Source organism: Bombina bombina, chromosome 6, assembly GCF_027579735.1.
Source record: "Bombina bombina isolate aBomBom1 chromosome 6, aBomBom1.pri, whole genome shotgun sequence".
Lineage (NCBI taxonomy): Eukaryota > Metazoa > Chordata > Amphibia > Anura > Bombinatoridae > Bombina > Bombina bombina.
Window position 1 is genome coordinate 946252719 of NC_069504.1, and position 26776 is coordinate 946279494.

General features: G+C 34.6%; 1 protein-coding gene across 1 annotated transcript in view; it reads right to left on the reverse strand.

Annotated features, from left to right (window-relative positions):
* Positions 1–22801, reverse strand: part of GABRA6 (gamma-aminobutyric acid type A receptor subunit alpha6) — a 111665-nt gene extending 88864 nt beyond the window's left edge. The window contains exons 1-3 of the mRNA XM_053716174.1: positions 22717–22801; positions 22431–22498; positions 2493–2713 (exon numbers count right to left, since the gene is read on the reverse strand). Coding sequence (XP_053572149.1) covers positions 2493–2713; positions 22431–22433 — 224 coding nt within the window. The 5' untranslated portion in view covers positions 22434–22498; positions 22717–22801. The remainder of the gene's footprint in view (positions 1–2492; positions 2714–22430; positions 22499–22716) is intronic.
* Positions 22802–26776: the final 3975 nt, after the last annotated feature.

Consider the following 26776-nt stretch of genomic DNA (forward strand, 5'->3'; position numbering starts at 1 on the left):
AGGTATATGATAATACAATTAGCAATTTTCTTATTGTTTTTTTGTTAATTTTGTTTATTAATCTGGCAATTTTGGTAGACTATAGTGTTTCAGGATTTATAGGCATTTACTATGCAAACAAAATATAGCAGAAGGCTCCATCTTCAAGTTAAGAAGCACCTTAAATAATTCAGTACTGATTCATCTAGGGTGATTGACAAGCATTGTACTGTGACATTTCCCCTGTACAGTATGTGTTTCCAATGACTTGTTATACCAACTGCAAATAACAAAATTAATGGGGAATTTGTCTTTTAGCTTTCTTTTTGTATATGAAATAGGTGTGTTTGCTCAACCAACAACCAATTCAAATCCTAAGAGCTTGCATGGAGAGCAGACGGCCCTACCTTATCTTTCTCTATATTCAACAAATCCTCCTTATCTTATCTCTGTAAGCACAGTACTTAGAGTAAATTAACATTTTAGTACCAATCTTTCACATCCCCTCTTGGAGCATGATTTCTTCTGCTGTTTCGTGTTTACTTGGCTTTTCTATAACTGGTAATGCTGTACTGAAATTTCAGTAAATGTGTCACTATATGTGGCAATATCCACATATATATTTCAAAATTTAAGATAAATGTAAAGGAACTATTTGTAAACAATTTAATACACTCCAAAAGGTAAAATGAATCACTGGCAACACATTAAAGGGACAGTCTACAACATAATTTTTATTGTTTAAAATGATAGATAAATCCATTTACTACCTATTCCCCAGTTTTTCATAACCAACACAGTTATATTAATACACTTTTTACCTCTGTGATCACCTTGTATCTAAGCCTCTGCAGACTACTCCCTTAACTTAGTTCTTTTGACAGACTTGCATTTTAGTCAATCAGTGCTTACTCCTAGGTAACTCCACGGGCATGAGCACAATGTAAAATATATGACACACATGAACTAATCTTTCTATCATCTATCTATCTATCATCTATTCTTTTTCATTATTATCATATTTATTTTCACTTTTTTTTATACACTTTTACTCTTGCATTATTTGTAATCCAAAAAACAAGGAATCTTTCCAAAATAATAAATATATTTATATTTTTTTGCATTATCCTCATTTTCTAATTGCTGCTTATTTATTTATATATAGTATTGTGCTCATATAAGAAATGCCTCCTGCTTAATCATTAAAGGGACACTAAACCCCAAATTTTTCTTTCATGATTCAGATAGAAAATACAATTTTAAACAACATTCCAATTTACTTCTATTATCTAATTTGCTTCATTATTTAGATATCCTTTGTTGAAGAAATAGCAATGCACATGGGTGAGCCAATCACACAAAGCATCTATGTTCAGCCACCAATCAGCGGCTACTGAACCTATCTAAATATGCTTTTCAGCAAAGGATATCAAGAGAATGAAGCAAATTAGATAATAGAAGTAAATTAGAAAGTTGTTTAAAATTGCATGTTCTTTCTAAATCATCAAAGAAAAAAAATGGGTTTCATGTTCCTTTTATTTTCAAACATTGAAATATCCTGCATGTAGGAAATCTAGATATTCTGGATTTATAGTACATAATATGTCAGCAAGATAAGTCATTTTGTTTCTGATGGATTGGAATGTTGTTGGTAAGAAATTAAGCAAAACAAACAGCCTAGTTAAGTTTGAATTGTTTGTATCATAAACTCTTAAAGGGACACTGTACCCAAAAAATTTCTTTTGTGATTCAAATTGAGCATGACATTTTAAGCAACTTTCTAATTTACTCCTATTATCAAATTTTCTTCATTCTCTTGGTATCTTTATTTGAAATGCAAGAATGTAAGTTTAGATGCCGGCCCATTTTTGGTGAACAACCTGGGTTGCTGGTTGGTGGATACATTCATCCACCAATAAAAAAAGTGCTGTCCAGAGTACTGAAACCAAAAAAAAAGCTTAGATGCCGTCTTTTTCAAATAATGATAGCAAGAGAACGAAGAAAAATTGATAATAGGAGTGAATTAGAAAGTTGCTTAAAATTCCATGCTCTTTCTGAATTACAAAAGAAAAAAATTGGGTTCAGTGTCCCTTTAAACACTGGAATAAGGGTAAAAGAGCTCCACTTATCAAGCTGTGGATACAACTTTGGAACCCAGTTCATTTAAACACTCTCGAGTGAGTCTGCAACACTTGTTAAGAATCAACAGTCTAAATCATCCTGGTTAGATCCAACTGTGAAGACTGACGTGATTGGTTGTGAAGAAGGAGATGTGGCTGCACAATTATTTGCTCATGCACTGATAAATGCCGGTAGCAAATGTTGTCTATTTGCTATGATGCCAGGTGGAAAGGTTTTCAACTAGGAACCTAGTTCACCCACAGTATAGTAAATGAAGCCTAAATTATTTAAACAACTGTGATAACGTTTAGCATGTAAATGACAGTAAAATGCAAACATAAACATAACAATCATTCTTGACATCATTTCTTTTATTCTGTGTACAAACTCACCTCATAGTATAAAGAATTGTTCCATTTTGCATAATTCTGAAAAGTTTGTTTGGTGTTGTCATATTATGAGAGATGGATCTCTTCCCATTTCTGAAAAATGTATCTGGTGTCCAGATTTTACTGACCATTAAATTGTTCAACCTAAGTATTTCTGTAGGACCATCAAACTGCAGTCTTTCATCAATCCATGTCTGGCGGAAAAACACATCCATTGTGTATTCCTGGAGGAAAATTAACGCCATTAATGTTCCAGGCCAAAACGTCAGGCCCAGTAATTTAATAGACAACTTAACTAGCATGTTAGCCACACTTCTGTCACTGCTTAATGATTCTAATCCTATTATCATTAAGTAGTTACTTAAAAAAGCTACCAAGGGGGGAAGGGAACGAACCTTTTTACTTAATGATTCACTGAACAAAAAGTTAATCAAGCAGTACAAAATGGTTTGACTGTTCAAAGGCAAATTATCTGAAAATGTGGAATAATTATATGCAAATACATAATACTTTGAAAATTATTAAGAAAAAAAAATAGAGAGAATGAATGTAAGCATTTTATTTCAAACTTGGTAATTTACTAAACTATTTGCATTAAAATGTTCAACTCAGTAGTTTGGGTATCGTCTTCATTGTAAAAACATAAACTAAATCTTGCACTGTTTTAGTATTATCAAAAATACTCAGGATTCATTAAACCATTAAATAAAAATAATTTGGAAAAATAAACTATATTGTTTAGAAGGAATAAAAATAAATTGATTTCTAAAGATTTCTTACAGGACAATTAATTACAGTAGAATTGCACAATCAGCAAATAAATAATAAAAAGGCAATGTAATAGCATTTCAAATGAGCAGTATATTTTTTTCTGACAAATTTCAAACTTTCCTTCAATTTCCCAGCTTCTTGTGTCATGTGACAGTCATCAGCAAATCACAGGTTCACAAACACACTTAGTCTTACACACACAATCAGATATGTTTTTACACACACAGATACACAAACACTGAACTCTTGCACATGCTCAGTGCATATAAAATGAGTGTGCACAGATTGATAATGGGATGTAAATTGTAAAACAAAAAATATTATTGCAATGCTTTATCTGAAGCATGATAGTTACATTTTCACTCTAGTGTTAAAAAATGCTAAAATAATTAGCTAAACAAATATGTATACATCTTCATATAAGATATTAATTCTGCTAAATTCTGAAAGTGTTTTTGCTGCAATATGTCAGCATGGTGCTATGATAATTGTAGATTACTTGCTATAATACACAGAATGACAAATATTCCAAACCTGGATAACGCTAGTAAGAAATATATTAGCTATAAAAAAAAATATTAAATATGCCTTGCTTTTATTTTGAGATAGTTATACAATAACCTTAGTTTTTTCTTTGTTTTTAGTGTTGTTGAGTCATATTTCAGTACTGACATTATATTAATATAGTTAAGTTCAATATGACTGAAAAAGAAAACTATAACAAAATAAGACTTTCTGCAGTAAACAGTCTGTCTGTCTGTATGTCTATCTATCTATCTATCTATCTATCTATCTATCTATCTATCTATCCATCCATGTACATAATAGTCCGTTTTATGGATGCAAAAGCTATTTTATGTGTTTATATAAAAAAAACAGGACTTTGGTAGGTATATTGTATTTGGCCTTTTTGGGAGCAAAGATGTTTATGTGCCATTCCAATATCACTCAGAACTTCAGATCTATGATTTATATACTACAGTTCTTGGAAGTCTTGGCATGAATAACATCAGCTATTCTGATGACATTTCTACTTTTTTTTTTGGGGGGGGGGAGGCGGAAGGCTCAACAGTACATTCTCCTCATAGGAATTCTAAAATTCCTGATAAATGTGGACCATAAAGTTGTATTTTCATTTGTATCTAATTTAATTACCTTTATCAGAATCTTACGCCTAGATTTAGAGTTCGGCGGTAGCCGTCAAAACCAACGTTAGAGGCTCCTAACGCTGGTTTTTACTGCCCGCTGGTATTTGGAGTCAGTCAGGAAAGGGTCTAACGCTCACTTTGCAGCCGCAACTTTTCCATACCGCAGATCCCCCTACGCCAATTGCGTATCCTATATTTTCAATGGGATCTTTCTAACGCCGGTATTTAGAGTCGTGGCTGAAGTGAGCGTTAGAACTCTTTCTCCAGCCGCAGAAAAAAACAGGAGTTAAGAGCTTTTTGGGCTAACGCCGGTTCATAAAGCTCTTAACTACTGTGCTCTAAAGTACACTAACACCCATAAACTACCTATGTACCCCTAAACCAAGGCCCCCCCCACATCGCCGCCACTCGATTCAATTTTTTTAACCCCTAATCTGCCGACCGCACACCGCCACCACCTACGTTATACTTATGTACCCCTAATCTGCTGCCCCTAACACCGCCGACCCCATATATTATATTTATTAACCCCTAATCTGCCCCCCTCAACGTCGCCGACACCTACCTACACTTATTAACCCCTAATCTGCCGACCGGACCTCGCCGCTACTATAATAAAGTTATTAACCCCTAATCCGCCTCACTCCCGCCTCAATAACCCTATAATAAATAGTATTAACTTAGCTTTAGGGGTTAAAAAATTTATTAAAGTAGCAGTGAGGTCCGGTCAGCAGATTAGGGGTTAATACTTTAAATTAGGTGTTGGCGATGTTAGGGAGGGCAGATTAGGGGTTAATACTATTTATTATAGGGTTATTGAGGCAGGAGTGAGGAGGATTAGGGTTAATAACTTTATTATAGTAGCGGCGAGGTCCGGTCGGCAGATTAGGGGTTAATAATTGTAGGTAGGTAGCGGCGACGTTGAGGGGGGCAGATTAGGGGTTAATAAATATAATATAGAGGTTGGTGGTGTTAGGGGCAGCAGATTAGGGGTACATAGCTATAATGTAGGTTGCGGCGGTGTACGGAGCGGCAGATTAGGGGTTAAAAATAATATGCAGGGGTCAGCGATAGCGGGGGCGGCAGATTAGGGGTTAATAACTGTAAGGTAAGGGGTGTTTAGACTCGGGGTACATATTAGGGTGTTAGGTGCAGACATAGAAACTGTTTCCCCATAGGAAACAATGGGGCTGCGTTAAGAGCTGAACGCTGCTTTTTTGCAGGTGTTAGGTTTTTTTTCAGCTCAAACTGTCCCATTGTTTCCTATGGGGGAATCGTGCACGAGCACGTTTTTGAAGCTCGCCGCATCCGTAAGCACTGCTGGTATTGAGAGTTGCAGTGGCGTTAAATTATGCTCTACGCTCTCTTTTTGGAGCCTAACGCACTGAAAACCCAGCCATTCTGTGAACTCTAAATACCAGCGGTATTTAAAAGGTGCGGCCAAAAAAAAGCATGCGTAGCTAACGCACCCCTTCTAACGCAAAACTCCAAATCTAGGCCTAAGGTTTTTAGTCATTTAAATATCTTTTAAAGTAATCCATTATTATTGACATTAAAATGATTCCTACTTTTGCATTTAAAAGAGGTAACATATTTTTTACGATCTAGTTTTCTCTCTGTGAGATGAACTTGAGGCTAACAAAACAGTTTTTTTTACAATAATTTAAAAAAAATGCAGCATCTACTATGTATAATTGATCAATTTAGCAACCAGTATCTAATAATATTTTTATTTATTTTTTTAACCAAGGATTGAAGTACAACAAAGGAGTATATTTGTTTTTAAATGCATCACATATTTGAATGCATTAGGGAAAGGCTCACGTAAAAAGATTTCACTTGAAGAGTTTTATTTTCATATAAATTTGGGGATAGTGTTTTCTTGTTTGCAAACATATTTTTAAATAATTCAAACAAAACTGTATCTTGAAAACATTGTTTGGATTAGACCATTCAAAGGTTTTTTCACTTTATTTGATTTCAGATGTTTTATTCAATTGAACTCAAATTAAATATTCAACTGCTGGAATATGGTGACAGAGGAAACTCAACAAGCAAATGCATTAATATTGAGGCTCACAGTTCAGTAGATTAGGGATGGACATACAATACAAAGAGAAAATGCTGTACTGTGTTAGAGCATATAATTATTGCATTATTGCATGTTTATAACTGAGATAAATCCCTTTGCATCTAAGCTTCAGAGTAGCAATGCAATACTGGGCCTTAGCTTACTACATTTCTTTTTTTTTTGTCTTTGAACCAGCGAGGTATAACTCCAGTCATCATACACTACAGTTACGTCACACAAGACAATTTACATCAACATAATTTCCATATTCAAAACATAGGGTGACTATAATACATTCGGGCATACCACGTTGGTATTTTAGCTCAAATAGTCAAACAACAAAAATAAACCTCTAGAAATTCACGCCCAAAACCCATAAACAATTATTATATGCATATATATATATATATATATATATATATATATATATATATATATATATATATATAGATATATATATATAAAATATATATATATACATTTAAGAAATTATTAGCCCTATTCCAAAATTTCTGAATTTTAGGGCAACTCCATAAATAATGATGCAGGTCAGGTACTGGTAAGCTACATTTACAGCATTTGTTATCAGTCGTTTTGTCCCAATTTGCTTTTACTGCAGGCGTTATATAAGATCTATTAATTATTTTAGTGTGTGATTCTTTCCATGAAGTTGATAGGGTTGCTTTGTCTACTAATTGAAAACTTCTATGAATTATATCCCTTGACTGATGTCAACCGCTGGCTATCCTTTCTAAATTGTTTGTGCCTTGTAACAGTTTAAGTGCTTTATATGAAACAGATATATAATGATTCCCCTGTTTATACTGTATATATTTAGAATAGGTTGTAGAACTGCCCAAGAGCTATTATCTGGAAGATCTTCAATCCTTTCATTAAAAAATGTTGTATCTGTAAAAATGCATAAAATTCTTTGTCATGTAGATTAAACTCTCCTTTTAACTCTTGGAAAGTTCTACAATTCCTGGAATTTTTTTTTCTTAACTGTTCCATATAAACTAACCCTTTCTGTTTCCAACTCTGGAATACTTTAAAGGTGAGTGCAGGTTCAAAATTGGGGTTTCCACAAATAATAAGGTATTTAGACCACCCAGCGTTGACTTGTGCAATTTACAGCATTTTTTGCCATGTAATTATCACATTTTAGACCGTAATCATAGATTTAGCCCCCGTTGGTAATCTTCCTTTACCTTTTTGTGCCATGCAATTATCACATTTTGGACCGTAATCATAGATTTAACCCCCGTTGGTAACCTTCCTTTACAATGTAGCTGTGCCTTTAATGTATATGGGTTAACTATTTGCTCCTCCAGCACCCTAATGGAGTAATATTCTGTTTCCATTAACCATTCCATGGCTGTTTTACCTATCCCTGTTAGATGATATAATTCAATATTCAATAAAGCAAAACCTCCCTCTCTTCTAAAATACGTCCTTTTTTGAAGGCCTATCACCTTACGCTTCTTCCCCCACAAAAACCTCACACAATTTCCTCTAAAAAGTGCTTGATCTTTGCGTTTCATAAATAAGGGTATATTTTGTATTAAAGTAGATTAGGGAATGCCACCATTTTAATCAAATAGATTTTACCTGACAAAGACAATGGGAATCTATACCAAAATGTTAGAACTTTAAAGATTTTTATAAATATACTTGGATAATTTAAATCATACCATTCATTGGGATTTTTTGAAAATTTTACTCCCAAATATTTAAGTTCATTCTTACCTTCTTTAAACAGGCATTCTTATTGCAATTCCTATTTTTGTTAATCCAGAAGATCTCCGATTTGGCAACATTTACTTTATAGCTGCAAAGGCACTACATTTTTCAAGAATTTGTGTTAGCAAGGGAATATTCTTTTTAGAATCTTTCAGGAAGACTAATACATCGTCTGCATAAAGCAGCAATGTAATTCTTCTTCTCCCTAACCAGATACCCTCAATTTCTTTTCTACAGCGAGGGGTTTAATGGCTAAATTGAATAGATACAGTGATAGTGGACACCCCTGTATTATACCTTTCTGTAGGGGAAAATTAGCAGTAATAATTCCATTAACTAATATATTAGCTAGTGGGTTTTTATAGATGGTCTGGATAAATCTTAAGGAAATGTCCAGTAAATCCAAACTTTTGTATAACTGTAAAAAGATGGTCTCAAGAGATCATATCAAATGCCTTTTAATCATTATCCGATTTAAGTGCAGTCTGTTTTTTATTACATTGATGCCAATAATAGTCAATAGTTAGCTTTAATTTCCTCAGATTAACTGTTGCATTTCTCCCTGGCATAATTCCCACCTGGTCTTTATGTATAAGCACATCCATAACTTTCTTTATTCTTTGTGCTATGATACTAGTGAGTATTTTGTAATTGTTGTTTAACAGTGAGATTGGCCTATATGCATCCTTATCCTTTTTCAAAATTTGCAAGATTCAAGATGCAGTAAAATATTTAGATTGCAAACTTCCTTGGGTAAAGATTGTATTAAATAAGGATTCTAATGTTGGTACTATAACATCACCCGTTATTTTATACAATTCGATAGGGATTTGATCGGTGCCAGGTGCTTTGTTAATAGCTGACACTTTATTTATCTGTATTATCTCCTCCGGAGAAATCTAGCTATTCAAAAATTCCAGCTTTTCTTCGGCTATCCTGATTTTGTCCCAGAATTGTGCTTTTGAGTCTTGGCCTATTGCCCCTTCCTCATAAACTTCCTGAAAATATTTTAAAATATGTGTACTTATTTCATTAATATTTGAAAACTCTTTTGTCGCCTATTCTAATTGCTTTAATGCATTGTTTTTTGTGTTTAAGTTTACCTAAATTGGCAAAACAATTCCCCGCCTTACCACTGTGCCTATAATAGAAGGCTCTTGTTCTCAATTCTTCCTGTCTTATCTTTTGATTAAGAAAAATCTCCCTTTCTTTTTTAGCCTTAATATTTTTGTCCCATAGAAGTTTAGTTGGATCACTTACATATGCATTAAAGGGACAGTAAACCTAAAAAATAATGTTATATAATTCTGCACGTTATATAATCCCTGCTGAGCGGGACTGTTTTTTTTAGTCAGCGCATCGGGCCAGCTGTATAGTCACAGCCCGGCCCGACCACGCCATAACATTAAGTGAAGCTCGCTCCTGCTGTCAGACAGAGAAGGAGCGAGCTGCACTTAGTCTTATGGCGCGGTCAGGCCGGGCTGTGACTATACAGCTGGCCCGATGCGCTGACTAAAAAAAAAAACAGACCCGCTCAGCAGAGAGCAGAGAGCGGGTCTGTAAAAGCAGCATATTTTTTTAAATATTAAATGGAAAAAAGGCTTTTATAACTATAGCACTAAAATAATGTTATATAATTCTGCACTATGTGCAGAATTATATAACATTATTTTTAGGTTTACTGACACTTTAAAGCAATTTTGTAGATCACTAGAGTATTGTAAATCTTTAGCCTGCATCTCGGGTTTTTTACCAACTAAATAGGATTTTATTTCTCCTCTTATTACTGTTTTGAATGTTTCCCTAAAGATTACACTTTTGCTCTTATATTCTTTATTAAATGAAGCAAACTCGTACCATTTCTGTCTCAACCAGGCTTTAAATTGTGGGTTTGCCACTAAGTATTTGGGGAAGTAAAATTTGGATTATTATTAAGTTTAAGAGTTCTGATTCAAACTCTAAGACCCAAGATTGCATGATCTGATAAAATAATCTCTTTAATACCTGCTAATAATTCTGTGCCCAGTAAATTATCTGATACCAATAATGAATCAATCCGTGACATAGTCTTTTGTCTATGTTATTGAGATGAATAAACCTTTAAATCAGGATTCTGGATTCTCCAGATATCCTTGAGCCTTAGTGTCCTACAAAAATTCTCTAGGAGTTTAGTTTCTTGTTTACTGTTTTCGTTAAAGGATGGTTTTAATCTATTAATAGTAGGATGTGTAACCATGTTTAAATCTCCTGCTAATATAATATTTTTTGAACCATAGTTCATTAATTTAGCTTTTAATCTTTCCAAAAAAAAAACTCTTTCTAACCCATTGAGACCATATACATTGCAAAAAATCAACAAAGTACCTTCTATCTCAATCTGTAAAATTATATACCTCTCGTCTGTATCTAGATCCCTTGATAGAATATTATATTTCAAAGCTTTATTAAAAAAAATTGCCACCCCTTTTTTTTCAAGACACCCATGGCATTGCTATAGCTTCCCCCACCCATCCCCCTTGAAGTTTAATTATTTCTTGCTGTTTAAGATGCATTTCCTGCAACATAGCAATATCTGACCCGCATTTTTTAAGCTGTATTAATATGCCTTTCCTTTTAATGAGGGAGGAGATACCTCCCACATTACATGAAAAAAAATTAATTTGTTCTTTCATTCAACAGCATTAATAGAATACTTCTCAAAATATCCCAGTGAGGAAAAAAAAAAAAAACTTAAATAAATAAATAAATAAGGTAAAAACACAGATAAAACCCAACAATGAACTTATAATCTTTCCCCGTTCATAGGCAGAATATATTTTCCTCAATATTCTAGACATAACTGCAAGGAAACATTTTATACATTTCAACCCGTACTGCTGCTTATTCTAAGTTTGTTCACATTGGGCTATTTCAGCAAATTTTTTTAGCTTCTGCTGCATTACTTAATATGACATTTTCCTGCTCATTAAAGATTTTGATTTTAGCTGGATATATTATTGCTGCTTTAAACCCATTTTGAATTAAGTTTGTGCACCAAGGCGCCATTTCTCTCCTTTTCTGTGAGGTCTCAGCAGAATAGTCCTGAAAGAGAAATATATTTTTACCCCAATGTGACTGGCATTTTTTGTTTGTACTGTCTCAAAATACATAATTTATCCTGGTAGTTAAGATATTTGACAATTATTGATCTATCTCGTATGTTACCATCTGGATATTTTCTTATACTCCCTAGTCTATGTGCTATTTTCACCTGGATACCCTGTTGTTGTACTTGTAAACCCAGAAGTTGGGGGAGCTGGAAGAAAGTAAACTTCACCAAGTCCTGAAATTCGCTGGACTCTGGTACACCCACAATTCTAACATTGTTGCGTCTTGAGCGATCTTCCAGCTCCTCCAACTTCCTCTGGATCCCTGTCAATTGGATGGTTTGTTTTTTAATTGTTTTTTCCTGTCTAATATTAGCATCTTCCATGTCAGATATTCTATACTCAACTTCAACTAGTCTACTTGAAAATTGTTTAACTTCCTGAGACAATCTCGTTTTTAACCTGCTCAAATTGAGGTAGTATTAAGTCTGAAATTTGTCTAACCAACTCTTGTGAGTCTAAAGAGTACATACTTATATTTGCTGGCTCAGATATAGTTTCATGTATTGACTCATTGCCTGGTTTTGTTTTCCTCTCCCCCTTAGCTTTAGGCGGCATTGCAGGTGACTTATTTTTAGAAGCAGTAACATATATCTCTCCATGTGAGAGAAAACAACCCACAAAGAGAACAAAATATAGGCTTATATTTATTAATTTGGGTCTATTGACCTACGTGCCAGTGAATCTAACCTTTTAGAGGAGTGACGTGAAAAAGAGAAAATAAATAAATAAATAATAATCAAAATATAGTGATGTCAGCCGCCTAATCTGTTCATTTCTTAATACCTCTATTCTCTCCTGGGGAAAATCTAAGCTGATATAGAGCTTAAACGACTTTTCTTCTGACAATCAGCGTTCTGTGATTTCAACCTCTCTCCCTCTTCCCTATCCAACCATTCAATTTAGACAGTTAAAGCAAACCAGATAAAACATCTAAGCCCAGGTGTGCAGTTCCAACACTTATAATCAATCAATCAAGTCCCCTTACACCAAATCTAAGAACATATATTATTTTCCAGCTTTTAGCATAGCATATAATACTACATATAGCATCTGAATGCAGCCTTAGTCATGTTAAAGTAGACGCTTATTTTAACTTTTACATCAGCCGCATCACTTATTCCACCTTGCTACTTCTGATCTTTTAAACAATCCCCTTAACCTTCGTACTCTCCTATTTGTAGATAATAATAAGCAGTGTAGCTTGGCCAAGGAATGGACTTCTATCAACCACCCAGTCCTCACAACTTTAAAGTCCAGTTTAGAGTAAGTAATCCTCAGTAGCTTGGCAGGTGTTCTTTATGTTCCAAAAATAGGAAGAGAAAACACAAAAATAATACTTTTTTCTCTTTCTTTCCTTCACCCCTTTTTTCCTTTCCTTTTCTTTTCTTCCCTTCTTTTTCTTATAACCACCTGTGGGGTAGACAAATAACGTAGAACCAAAAAACCTTCTGCGTAGTGTTTATTGGGGGACCAGGGCTGTGTCTAGTGTAGCCTGTCCGTATGAGTCTTTATGCCACCCCCAATACAGCTATGGGCTCTAATTGGCATTTACCTACAAACCCAGCAGGAGGCCAACCAACCACAACCAGTTTCCATTGGGAGGTTCACAACCAGCATCTGTATCAGTTACTGTCCTGTGTCTTAGCTTACAAGCAAATCCTACAAAATAAATGTTGCAGCAACATAGAAGGATTCTTTCCTTTTTACCTCTTTATCTCTTCTTCTTTTCTCTGAGTCAGTACCAGACTGCTCTCATATTAAATACTTTGATGTCTTCAACCACTAAGCCAGTTTAAGCCTCTTAGCTTTCACCCTTAATGCTGCTGCTCTCACTATGGTATAGCTTTTAGGGTGTGGTACACAACAGGGCACATCGGTATATCAATTTCTGTTAATTATCTTATATAATTATCTTATTATTATATAAGCAGCTCTATAGATAGGTAGCAGTTGTAAGTAATTTTCCTTCATGCATACTCATACACAGTTCACCCCACTTTGGCCCTCCCTCTGGCTTACCTATGTGGGTGAACGCTGTTTAACTGCCTTGCTCCTATGTACGCCCGTTGTCCCCAGCCTGTAGGTCTGTGTGTGTCTGTTAAGCCGAAGTTTATGCTAACCCTGTGTGTCCCCATTCACCCACTGCAGCACTTCTCCTTGGTAACCGGCATGGATAGTGTTTCCTGCTATCTTCTGTCTAGTACTTTGACAAGTCGCTATGCTTCTGCCGCTGGCACGGACCATAGACCATTGGTAACGTCCATTCTGGGATCCGGAATCTCCACCATCAGTGATGGCTTTGCAAGCCTCCCATGTGAAGGGGTATCGCAGGCAGGGTTGCTGCCACTGCTAGCTTGTCTTCAGGCTCCTTCAGTTCATGGAGTGTTTTTCAGCTTGCTCTCTCCCTTCACAGAGCACCGCTACAATCCACCAGTCGTATAGTTTCTCCCCTTCCGGTACACAGAAAAAGCTTACTACATTTCAGACTAGATTACAAGTGGAGCGCTAACTGTTGCATGCAAAATATATTGTTTTTTTGTGTATAAAGGAAAGAATGCTTGTAATACAAGTTTAAAATAAACGTGGTTGTGAGTTAGTGTGACTGAAAATCTCGTGCAAACTGAAGATTGAATGGAATGTACCTGTTTTATATTGGGGTACCTTGCATTCCTATTGGCTGAAATATTCCAATCAGCCAATAGGATGAGAGCTGCTTAAATCCTATTGGCCGTTCAAAACAAAAGGCCCTTTTAAGTGCTATTGGTAGTTTATTTTTAGCTTAGTTAGGGGGTGTTATTATTTTGGGATGGCTTTTTTGTTTTTATAGTGGTATTTTTATTTTTTTGTTTATTATTTTCTGTAATCTTATATTTTTTTATTTTTCGTCATTTTAGTGTTTGTTGTTTTTTGTAATGTTAGGTTTTTGTTTTTTTCGTAGTGTTAGTATTTTTTTAATTTTGTATTTTATATTTTTGGTATATTTTATTTTTATTAAATATTAATGTTAGGTTTATTTATAGTTAAAGCTTATTTTTTTTTTATTTCACAGGTACGTTTTTATTTATTTGAAGGTAGTTTTATTGTAAGTTTAATTTAAAATTAGGGGGTGTTAGGATTAGGGGTTAATAGTTTAATTTAGTTTGCCACAATGTGGGGGGTTGGTGGTTTAGGGGTTAATTGGTTTATTTTAATAGTAGCAATGTGGGGGGCTAGCAGTTTAGGGGTTAATAGGCTTATTTAGTGTTGGCTATGTTGGGGCCAGTTTTAGGGGTTAATAGGTTTATTAAGTTTCGGCAATGTGGGGGGCCGGCAGTTTATTGGTAAATAGGTTTATTTAGTGTTGGTGATGTGGGGGGATGGTGGTTTAGGGGTCATTAGACTAGGAGCTTATGTTAGCGTGTTAGGTTTTTAAACAATTTTCGTTTCTCCATAGAGTTTAATGGGGAATGCGTTAATGTGATCCTCATTTCGCAATTGCAGGTTTTTTCCTACATTTTTTCTCCATTGATCTCTATGGGGGAAAACGTGCATGAGCACACAAAGTCGGAACTTTGTTAGTATGCAGTATGCGACTTACTGCACAATATCGAACAACAACAAAAAGTTTTTGGGTGACTTGTAAAACCTGTGGTATAGAAATAGCATATTGGACCAATTTTGCACGGGGTTTACGCTATGGCTATACCGCACAACTTGTAATCTCAGTCATAGTCTTTTTTTTGTATATTTAACACAAACAGGCCTTTTTTTAGGTTTGTATGAGATTCAACATGCTAGTGAGATACTCTTTCTCCTGAGATATCTGGACTCAGGTTAAATGTATCCAAAAGGTAAATTTTCTTCCAAATAAACTTTACTTTAGGAGTCAAATAAGCCAAGTAGGCCAATTTTAAACATTGCAGTCAGTCGTTTGTGGTGTCTTGACCTAATTATGCTTAAACTTAAAAGAAGTAATGCACTCAATTAGAAATGGTCAGAGCACAGAAACTTGTCCTTTTGGATGGTTCTCACCCTGGGTGCAGCCTATTTTACCTCACTTAAGCCTTTCACAGAATAGACCTTTACTGTAAGATATCAGTCAGATCTAAACTACAGTTAGGCCCTAAAATACCAGGTAATTCTCTTCTGAACAAAGGATTTGTACAGCTAACCACAGAAATACATTTTTTTTTTAAAAAAGGAAATAACTAAATATCTTTATTTCTAGCATTCCATTTTTTTTTGTCTGTGTGGGTAATTAGGGGTGGGATTATTTCACCTGTGTGGGCCTTGCAAGCCTATAAATTTAGCACATTTACTCTGTGAGCTTGCTCTTTCAGGCTTGCTGTATTGATTCTCTGTTAAAGTAACATTGTCTGTTTAAGAATAATAGCTAACCAAGCTAATTTATAAATTATTTGCTTTGCAAGGGTTGCATTTTTTTTTTTTTTTTAAAAAAAGGAAATAACTAAATAACTTTATTTCTAGCATTCCATTTTTTTTCTGTCTGTGTGGGTAATTAGGGGTGGGATTATTTTCACCTGTGTGGGCCTTGCAAGCCTATAAATTTAGCACATTTACTCTGTGAGCTTGCTCTTTCAGGCTTGCTGTATTGATTCTCTGTTAAAGTAACATTGCCTGTTTAAGTATAATAGTTAGCTAACCAATGTAGTTAGGCAAACAAGGTTTTGGGGTAACCAAGGGGAAATATATTTATTTTATACTTTAAAGTTAAACCTTTTATTAAGAATGTGTGAGAACCTCATTCAGTGTACAGCTTGTCACATGTTTGCATCACTGGAGCAGCCGCTTCTGGGATTATATGTTTGTGGCAAGTGTGAGCATATTGTGTCTTTAGAAACTCGTATTGGGGATATGGAGGAACGAATTGCAACACTACATGGAATTCAGACACTTGAAAGGGAAATGGATAGGACTGAGCTGGTTGTTAATGGTTCCAGCAGTGGGAATGGGGAGGATTCAGATGAGGAGACTCCATGATGTAGCTGGGTCACAGTTAGAGGGCGAAGTAAAGGTAAGCGGAAGAGACAGGCCAGTTCTGAGCTGGTACACCCCAATAGATTTGCCAGATTAAGTGAAGATGTTGGGGATATCAGTTCGGTGGTGGAAGTGTCAGAGAGGGCTGTGTTGCCTAGTATAGTGAACAGTCCTTTAGCTGTGGAAGAGGAGCATATTATGGTGGGCAGTCCTTCAGTCATGGAAGAGGGGCATACAAGTCAGGGCCAGAGGCAGATGTTGGTGGTAGGAGACTCTATTATTAGGAAGGTTGATAGGGTAATTTGTCATCCAGACCCTTTACATAGAACAGTTTACCGTCTTCCAGGGGCTCGTGTTAGGCATATTGTGGAGCGTATTGATAGATTGTTAGAGGGATGTGGGTCTGATCCTGCAGTCATGGTGCATATTGGTACTAATGAAGGAATCGGTGGGAGATGGAGAGTCCTAAAAAATGACTTCAGGGAGTTAGGTAGCAAGCTTAAAGCAAGGACCTCCAAAGTAATATCTTCTGAGATATTACCAGTTCCGTGTGTTAACTCAGTAAGGCAGAAGGAGCTAAGGTCTGTTAATTCATGGCTAAAAACATGGTGTAAAAAGGAGGGGTTTGACTTTTTAGAACACTGGGCTGATTTTTCACTAGGGTACAATTTGTACAGTAAGGATGGATTGCACCTGAATGACATGGGTGCAGGTGTGTTGGGGGAAAGGATGGTAGCACGTTTAGAGAACCTTTTAAACTAGGCAGAGGGGGGAGGGTCAGTTAGAACAAAATAGAACAGAGAGATCAGTCTGTGAATATGTCACTCCCTTAATATCTCAAGGAAGGGATGACTAAAGAAATGTCACATTAGAAAGTATAGAGGAAAGCACACCAAGTAGCAGCAGAAAGCACAGGAAAATTAAATGTATGACAACAAATGCAAGAAGCATGACAGGTAAAATGGGGGAGCTGACACTCTTAGTTGCAGAAGAGGACTATGATGTTATCAGTATAACTGAAACTTGGTGGAATGATTCACATGACTGGGCAGTTAACTTAGAGGGGTATACATTATTTAGGAGGGACAGGAATAATAAAAGGGGTGGAGGAATCTGCATGTATATTAAACCTAACCTTAAACCTAAAATAAGGGAAGATATTTATGATATAAGTGACAATGTAGAGACCCTGTGGGTTGAAATAAAGAGTGGCGGGAAATACACCAAAAAAATATTACTAGGAACATGCTACAAGCCTCCCAACATTAGTGACTCGGATGAAACTCAATTACTTATCCAAATAGGTAAGGCTGCTAATAACAGTGCTGTAATTATGGGAGATTTTAACTACCCTGATATAAACTGGGCCAATGAAACTAGTAATTCAGCTAAGGGGGATAGATTTTTAAATGTTCTCAGGGATAACTTCTTGTCACAATTAATAGAGGAGCCAACTAGGAGTAAAGCTATATTGGATTTAGTGCTATCAAACAATACAGATATAATATCAAACATAGAAGTTAAAGAACATTAGTGTAACAGTGATCATATCATGGTCACATTTGAAATCTCTTTTCATATGCAGTGTTTTAAAGGTTTAACTAAGACTTTTAATTTCAAGAAAGCAAAATTCAACGATTTAAGGAAATCATTAAATAATATAAATTGGGACAATGTATTTTCTAATAAAAATACAGAGGATAAATGGATAATATTTAAAATTTTGTTAAATAAATATACATATCAACACATACCATATGGTTATAAAAATAAAAATAAAAAAACAAAGCTGTTATGGCTAAATAAAAATGTGTTAAGAGAAATTAGGAAAAAACGTAGGGCATTTAAATTATTAAAAGAAAATAGTACAGACTCAACATACAATATTTATAAGGAATGTAACAAAGCATGCAAAAAAGCAATCAAATTAGCCAAAATTGAAAATGAAAAATTAATTGCCAATGATTCTAAGTCTAACCCTAAAAGGTTCTTTAAGTACATAAATAGCAAAAAATCTAAGAAGGATAATATAGGTACATTAAAATGCGTGGAGGGTAGCATGATAAATAATGACAGGGAGAAGGCTGAGGTACTAAATCAGTTTTTTTCTTCAGTATACACAAGAGAGGAACCATTGAATGATACTTTGGAACAGAATATAACATGCCAGTCCATACCACTAACTGGGTTTTGTTTAGAGGATATCAGGAAAAAACTGGAAAATATTAAGGTAAATAAAACTCCAGGCCCAGATGGAATACACCCAAGGGTGTTAAGGGAATTTAGCACTGTTATAGACAAACCTTTACTCTTAATTTTTCAAGACTCATTATCCTCAGGCATGGTACCCTAGGATTGGCGTAAAGCTGATGTGGTGCCACTCTTCAAAAAGGGAAGCAGGGATGATCCAGGAAGCTATAGACCAGTTAATCTGACATCAATAGTGGGGAAGATATTTGAAGGGATTATAAGGGATTATATTGATGTGCATATTCGTGTAAACAAGATTATGAGTTCTAATCAGCATGGCTTTAGGAAAAATAGATCATGTCAAAATAATCTAATTAGATTCTACGAGGAAGTAAGTAAAAATATAGATAAAGGGGAATCAGTTGATGTTATATACTTAGATTTTGCAAAGGCATTTGATACAGTGCCACATGAGAGATTAATGCACAAAATTAAGGGACTGGGAATAGCTGAAAATGTTAGCTCATGGATAAATAACTGGATAAAAGATAGGGAGCAATGAGTAGTAGTAAATGGATCATACTCAGATTGGACAAAGGTAATCAGTGGCGTCCCCCAGGGATCAGTACTGGGCCCTGTTCTTTTTAATATTTTTATAAATGACTTGGAGCAAGGATTAAATAGCGACATCTATATTTTTGCAGATGATACTAAGTTAAGTTAAGTCATTAGGTAAGAGAGGACGAACTCTCTTTACAAAGGGATTTGCTAAAATTACAACTATGGACAAGTGAATGGAAAATGAGATTTAATACGGAAAAATGCAAGGTTCTACATTTTGGAAGTAAAAATAAGCAGGCTACGTATTTTTTAAATGGGACAAGACTTAGCCAAACACAGGAGGATAGGGATTTGGGAGTAGTAATAGATAACAAGCTAAAGATGGGTGCACAATGCAGGGCAGCGGCTTCAAAGGCTAATAAGATACTAGCATGTATTAAAAGAGGCATTGATTCAAGGGAGGAAAGCATAATTCTGTCATTATATAAAGCCCTGGTAAGACCTCACCTTGAGTTTGGAGTGCAGTTCTGGGGACCGATTGCTAAAAAAGATATTGCAGAACTAGAAAAAGTTCAGAGAAGGGCCACAAAGCTAATAAGGGGATTGGAGAAATTAACCTATGAGGAGAGGCTAGCCAAACTGGGTCTGTTTTCTTTAGAAAAAAGGTGCTTGAGAGGTGACATGATTACTTTATATAAATATATTCAAGGCCCATATACAGAGATGGCAGAAGCTCTGTTTATTCCAAGAAAATTGTTTCTGACAAGAGGTCATAATTTAAGGTTGGAGGAAAGGAGATTTAATCTCCTGCAACGGAAACGTTTTTTCACTGTAAGAGCAATAAAATTGTGGAACTCATTACCAAAGGAGGTAGTGAATGCCAATACCATAGATACATTTAAAAATAGTCTGGATACATTTCTGTATATAAACAAAATTAATGGATATGATTGCTAGTATTAAATGGGTCACATTTTAATGAGGTTATTTAATCTTAACTGGAGCTTTTTGAAAGTATTTTAGATTTGTATAGGTTGAACTCGATGGACTTCAGTCTTTTTTCAACCTTATCTACTATGTTACTATGTTACTATGTTACTTATATAGGCCTTGTCAGTGAGGTACAGCTATATCTCTCTAAGGCATAGTGGCCTTGATATCCACATCTGGTTGCCCCATAACCCTGAGTTAGATAAAATCCCCAAGGGCTATTTGCATAGTGACTACTTCTACATATTAATTATGTTTAATTTAGACTACTTTATAAAGTGAAATTAAAATTAGTTATTCAAATGCACAATAAAGTGCACATTCAAGGAACTCCAGATTAAGAGCTATCTCTGTGCCAAAATGAACCAAACTGCTTTAAATTTTAACCAGCAAAAACAGTGTATGCACTCCAGAAAGCATTTGAGGTGTCATTATTAAAGTGTGACTATGACCTGAAAAAGTTTTATTTTCTGTAAGATTTAACAACAAATCATTTGGAATAATTACTCTTATCAAATAGTTAAATATTACAAGATAAAATAAACATCACACATATATGTAGTTTAAAAACAACATTAAAATGTAATATATTGTGATTGTGTGAAAGTATATTTTGAACAGCCCAAAGGTATCTTGCTCTATACTATTTGAGACTGTATTGTTATTCCACAAGAGAAGAAAGGAAAATATTAACCCTTTTAAATGTAATTCTAAGAGGAATATTAGGATCTGCAAATTTAAAGGAAATAATATATCTGTCCAGCAAGTCCTAATCATAGTGGTCAGCCAGGAATCTACCCACAAATATTCAATTAGAATAAATAACACACAGTTGTAAAATGTATTCTCTCTTATTATGTATCATTAAATTGTTACCTACTATTCACTCCATGAAAATAATTTGAGTTTTTCCCCTTTTTATCTGTATACTGTATATTTCTCTCTTGCAGTCTGGTATTGTGGCCTTATAGTTAACCCCCCCCCCTCAAAAAAAAACAAAAAAACAACACACACACATATTTTCTGTTGACATAATCCAAAACTCAAAATACCCAATTTTCTTATCATACTTAGCCATTATATTTAAGACTTGACCTATCATGTTAGTTCCATCAATTAGACAGTCATTATATTTATTCTGTCTAACAAAGAAGACATTCACTGTACTTTTTTTTATTTTGAAATTTCCAAAGAACTTTCTGTATTTTCTAAACACAGATGTTTAATGTACAGAGATATTAATATGATGTCCACTACACCATTTAAATATATTTTTTGTGTTGTAAATTTTGTTTATTATTTACACAGTTCGATTCTAGGTAATTTTAGTTTATTAAGTATGTCCTCAGACCATGCACATTTTAATCAATTAATCATAAATACTCCAGTTTTTTTGATGTGTGTCATAAATACTCCAGCTATTTCCGTTAAAAGCAACAATGAATATTTTTTTATATCTTTAACCTAATTCAAGCTTTTCACAATACATATACGGATAGTACTTCTAAATTAATGGGATATAAAATTAGATTCTTTTCTGTGAGTACTGTCTGAGTCACCAAAATATTCACTGTTAATACAATATATATATATATATATATATATATATATATATATATATATATATATATATATATATATATTATATATATATATATATATATATATATATATATATATATAATTTATTTTTTTAAATCAAATTGATGTGGCCTTTGTTTTTGCACATTGTTAGCACTATGATGCATTATCTAAATATTTTTAGATTTTTATTTTGAAAAAAGTTCTCTCAATTCCATTGCAATATAATTTTGTTTTTGTATCAGTTCCTTTATCAGTATATTTTTATTATGTTTATTCAACAGTGGAAAGTACATGTTTTCAACTATTAAAAAAAAGCTTTCTAAATAATTTCTATTTTAATGCAAACATTGGTTTACTATACTAGAAAACAATTACTATCAATTACTTAATTATTGGAGTACATTTTAGAGATGTTACCTTTTATTAAGAAATTATAAGTCTGAATCTTTGGAAATATTTTTCTTTGTTTTTACATTTAATAATTGTAAAACCACCTTCCTTTTATGGGACAAATATTTATGTATATTTCTAACCATTCTTGAGAAACATTCTAAATGAAATAGGGCACTGTCTTCAAGAATTGTATTTGACAAGAAGATTAAGCTAAGTAATCTCTTCTAATCACTTTGCTTAAGTATTATAACAATGCAAGGCTTCCTAAAATAGATAACTTGGTTGTGAATAATTTTAATTTATCTGTTAAAATGTTCTTTTCTATTAAAAAGTTACATATTAAATAGGACATTAAATTAATTCTTACCATATCAACATCTGACACAGGACCGAAGCTGGTTACATATATATCTGTTTTGACTTCAGTCACTGGACCTGCCATGTGTGTGAAAAAATAATATTATGATTGACTTGAAGTACAAAACTGTTAGGCATATATCAAATTAATTTTAATCATATATCACATATATCTATCACAATAATTAGTGCAAGGAAAACTACTATTTACTAGATTTTTGACATGTTAAAGTGAATGATAGAAAATCAAAACTATGTGAAATAAACAGGAAGAGACAGCTTGTTACTTCATTTACCTCCAAATCCAGGTCGAAGCCTATTATCGTAACCATCCAAAAGTCTGTCTAAAATACGTGTTATATTTCTAGAGTACACATGTTCATCAATAATATTGTTTCCAAAAGCTTTGTATGCACTATAAATACAAGAAACATTACATTAACTGCATTATATTCCTATCAGGAGAAAACTTGTATTATTAAAAGTTAGGAAACCATCAATGGGTCAATATATATATTTCAAAAATCTATCTGGTTAAAGCAAATTACAGGAAAAGTTATATTTCAAAATAACTACTCACCATAAGGACACGTATATCCACAAACTAAGCCAAGCCATGACTCAGCTTTCGTAAAAAAAAAGTCCCTCAAATTTTTTTTTCTTGTTTACTCAACCGTGGTTTCACATATCAATGTTTTTGCAGTAATCCGTCTGGATTTCGATGTAAGACTACCGTAGCACAGATGGAAGTTTTCTCCCCCTTTTGGCTTTTTGATTTCTCTATCACAGTTAAGATCCATCTGACTTGCTCAGCTCAGGGAATTAGAGTTTTAAGGGACAGTGCACGGTTGGACAGCATTGACAATAATCGAATACGGCATTATGGGAGATTAAAGGGAAGCAATCCACAGCTAGTTTTGGCATATGTTTAGCAAGGACCTATTAGGAAACCTGGAAAAGCCATGGTATCTTGCTGACAGAAAAATCGCCTTTGCTCTTTTTTTTCCTATAGAAAAAAATTACGCAGTTTCTATCATTGCTGTAAGTCCGTAATTTTTACTGCTGACCTTTCACAACAGATTTAGCCTTCACATGACTAACTAGTCAATACATTTTATTTATGGATAGTATGTTCCCAATTTATATTTTAGCATGAAATATTGGTTTTATCTATATTTGATGAAATGGTAACCCACTTTGAAATATATTAACTGTAGTTATTAACCCTAACAAAAATATTTTAAATTGATTAAACTGTGCATAAGTTACACATTCCTGTGATTTATTATAAATATGTGTCATGACATGAACTGGTTGATAATCAAACATTGAGTCATTATGTCTCAGATAGCATCATAAAGGCTCTGCATAATAACCCATTTACTGAACTAAGGCAAAGACGTAAAGGTTGCTCTCTATACAAGACTAATTTTAGGTAATTAATGATGCAAGATAAAGAGTGCTTCGATTTAAGATCATCAGTCACACATTATTTTAACTCTAAGGCAAAATAAATAAATACATAAATAAATAAATTAAAGGGACATTAAACACTAAATACATCATTCTCAGAATGTTGTATTCAGATCAAAGATTAGCCTGAGAATAATATTTACGTGTATTTTTTTCAAATAATATTGGTTGTTTAAATATTGAAAAAATAATAAAGGTAAAGTTTTAATTTCCATAAAGCAGTGGATTCTTCCATATTGTAACTTCGGTTTCTTACTGCTTAGGCCAATTAGGGATAGTTAAAAAGTTATTTTATAGTTATTTTAAGATAGTTATAGGTATATTTAGTTATACATATCTTTCCAGCTGTATCTGCACTTCCACTTTTAAAAGGACGTCCACAACACCCAGAATTAAATTTCATACTCAACCAACAGACAGCCCACTACTCAAAAAAAACAAGATGCATATTTATGTTAAGGTCTAAAAGTCAACTATCACAAACTGGTTTTATTTATCAATTATTAAATAGTAGCAAAATTGTGTTTAGCACTGAGGTAAATCATGTTATGTTTATGTTAAACTTTTAGTTGATATTGCCATTTATATGAATATCCTGTTTATTTTAATTTTATTTATTTATAAAATATTTTACCAGGAAAGATACATTGAGATTTCTCTTGTTTTCAAGCATATACATTTTAGAAACAATTTTTACGCTATATATTTTATAAAATATGGTAACGTTTTCCATGGTCTCCACATCTCACCTCAATACCAACGCTGCTTATGGTAGCGGTTGCTGGCTAAACGTGCTCATGCACAATTTCCCCATAGGAATCAATGGGGGAGAGCCGGCTGAAAAAAAAGTAACACCTGCAAAAAAGCAGCGTAAAGCTCCTAACGCAGCCCCATTGATTCCTATGGGGAAATACTTTTTTATGTCTACACCTAACACACTAACATGAACCCCGAGTCTAAACACCCCTAATCTTACACTTATTAATCCTAATCTGCCGCCCCTGACATCGCTGGCACCTGCATTATATTATTAACCCCTAATCTGCCGCTCCGGACACTGCTGCCACCTACATTATATGTATTAACCCCTAATCTGCTGCCCCCAACATCGTCATACCCTACATTTTATGCATTAACACCTACTCTGCCGCCCCCAATGTCGCCGCCACCTACCTACACTTCTTAACCCCTAATATGCCGCCCCCAACGTCGCCACCACTATATTAAAGTTCTTAACTTCTAAACCTAAGTCTAACCCTAACCCTAACACCCCCTAACTTAAATATAATTTAAATAAATCTAAATAATATTACTACGATTAACTAAATTATTCCTATATAAAACTAAATATTTACCTATAAAATAAACCCTAATAGTTACATTGTAGCTAGCTTAGGATTTATTTTTATTTTACAGGCAACTTTGTATTTATTTTAACTAGGTAGAATAGTTATTAAATAGTTATTAATGATTTAATAGCTACCTAGTTAAAATAAAGACAAATTGACCTGTAAAATAAAACCTAACCTAAGTTACAATAACACCTAACACTACACTACAATTAAGTAGTTTTTTAAACTAATTACACCTAATCTAATCCCCCTAATAAAATAAAAAAGCGCCCCAAAATAATAAAAAGCCCTACCCTATACTAAATTTCAAATAGCCCTTAAAAGGCCTTTTGCGGGGCATTGCCCCAAAGTAATCAGCTCTTTTACCTGTAAAAAAAAGTACAATACCCTCCCAACATTAAAACCCACCACCCACACACCCAACTCTACTCTAAAACCCACCCAATCCCCCCTTAATAAAACCTAACACTAACCCCTTGAAGATCACCCTACCTTGAGAAGTCTTCACCCAACCGGTGCCGAAGTCCTCAATGAAGCCGGGCGAAGTGGTCCTCCAGATGGGCAGAAGTCTTCATCCAAGCCGGGATGAAGAGGTCCTCCAGACGGGCAGAAGTCTTCATCCAGACGGCATCTTCTATCTTCATCCATCCGGCAAGGGTCCATCTTCAAGACATCTGAAGCGAAGCATCCTTTCTGGCCGACGACTACCCGACGAATGAAGTTTCCTTTAAGTGACATCATCCAAGATGGCCTCCCTTCAATTCTGATTGGCTGATATAATTCTATCAGCCAATCGGAATTAAGGTAGGAAATGCAATCAGCCAATAGGATTGAACTTCAATCCTATTGGCTGATTGGAACAGCCAATAGAATGTGAGCTCAATCCTATTGGCTGTTCTAATCAGCCAATAGGATTGAAGTTCAATCCTATTGGCTGAATGCATCAGCCAACAGGATTTTTTCTGCCTTAATTCCAATTGGCTGATAGAATTCTATCAGCCAATCGGAATTGAAGGGATGCCATCTTGGATGACGTCACTTAAAGGAACCTTCCTTCATCGGGTAGTCGTCGGCCAGGAAGGATGCTCCGCGTCGGATGTCTTGAAGATGGACCCGCTCTGTGCTGGATGGATGAAGATAGAAGATGCCGTCTGGATGAAGACTTCTGCCCATCTGGAGGACCTCTTCTTCCCGGCTTGGATGAATACTTCTGCCCATCTGGAGGACTTTGTTGAGAACTTCGGCCCAGTTGAGTGAAGACTTCTCAAGGTAGGGTGATCTTCAAGGGGTTAGTCTTAGGTTTTATTAAGGGGGGATTTGGTGGGTTTTAGAGTAGGGTTGGGTGTGTGGGTGGCGGGTTTTAATGTTGGGGGGTATTGTACTTTTTTTACAGGTAAAAGAGCTGATTACTTTGGGGCAATGCCCAGCAAAAGGCCCTTTTAAGGGCTATTTGTAATTTAGTATAGGGTAGGGTTTTTTATTATTTTGGGGGGCTTTTTTATTTTATTAGGGGGATTAGATTAGGTGTAAC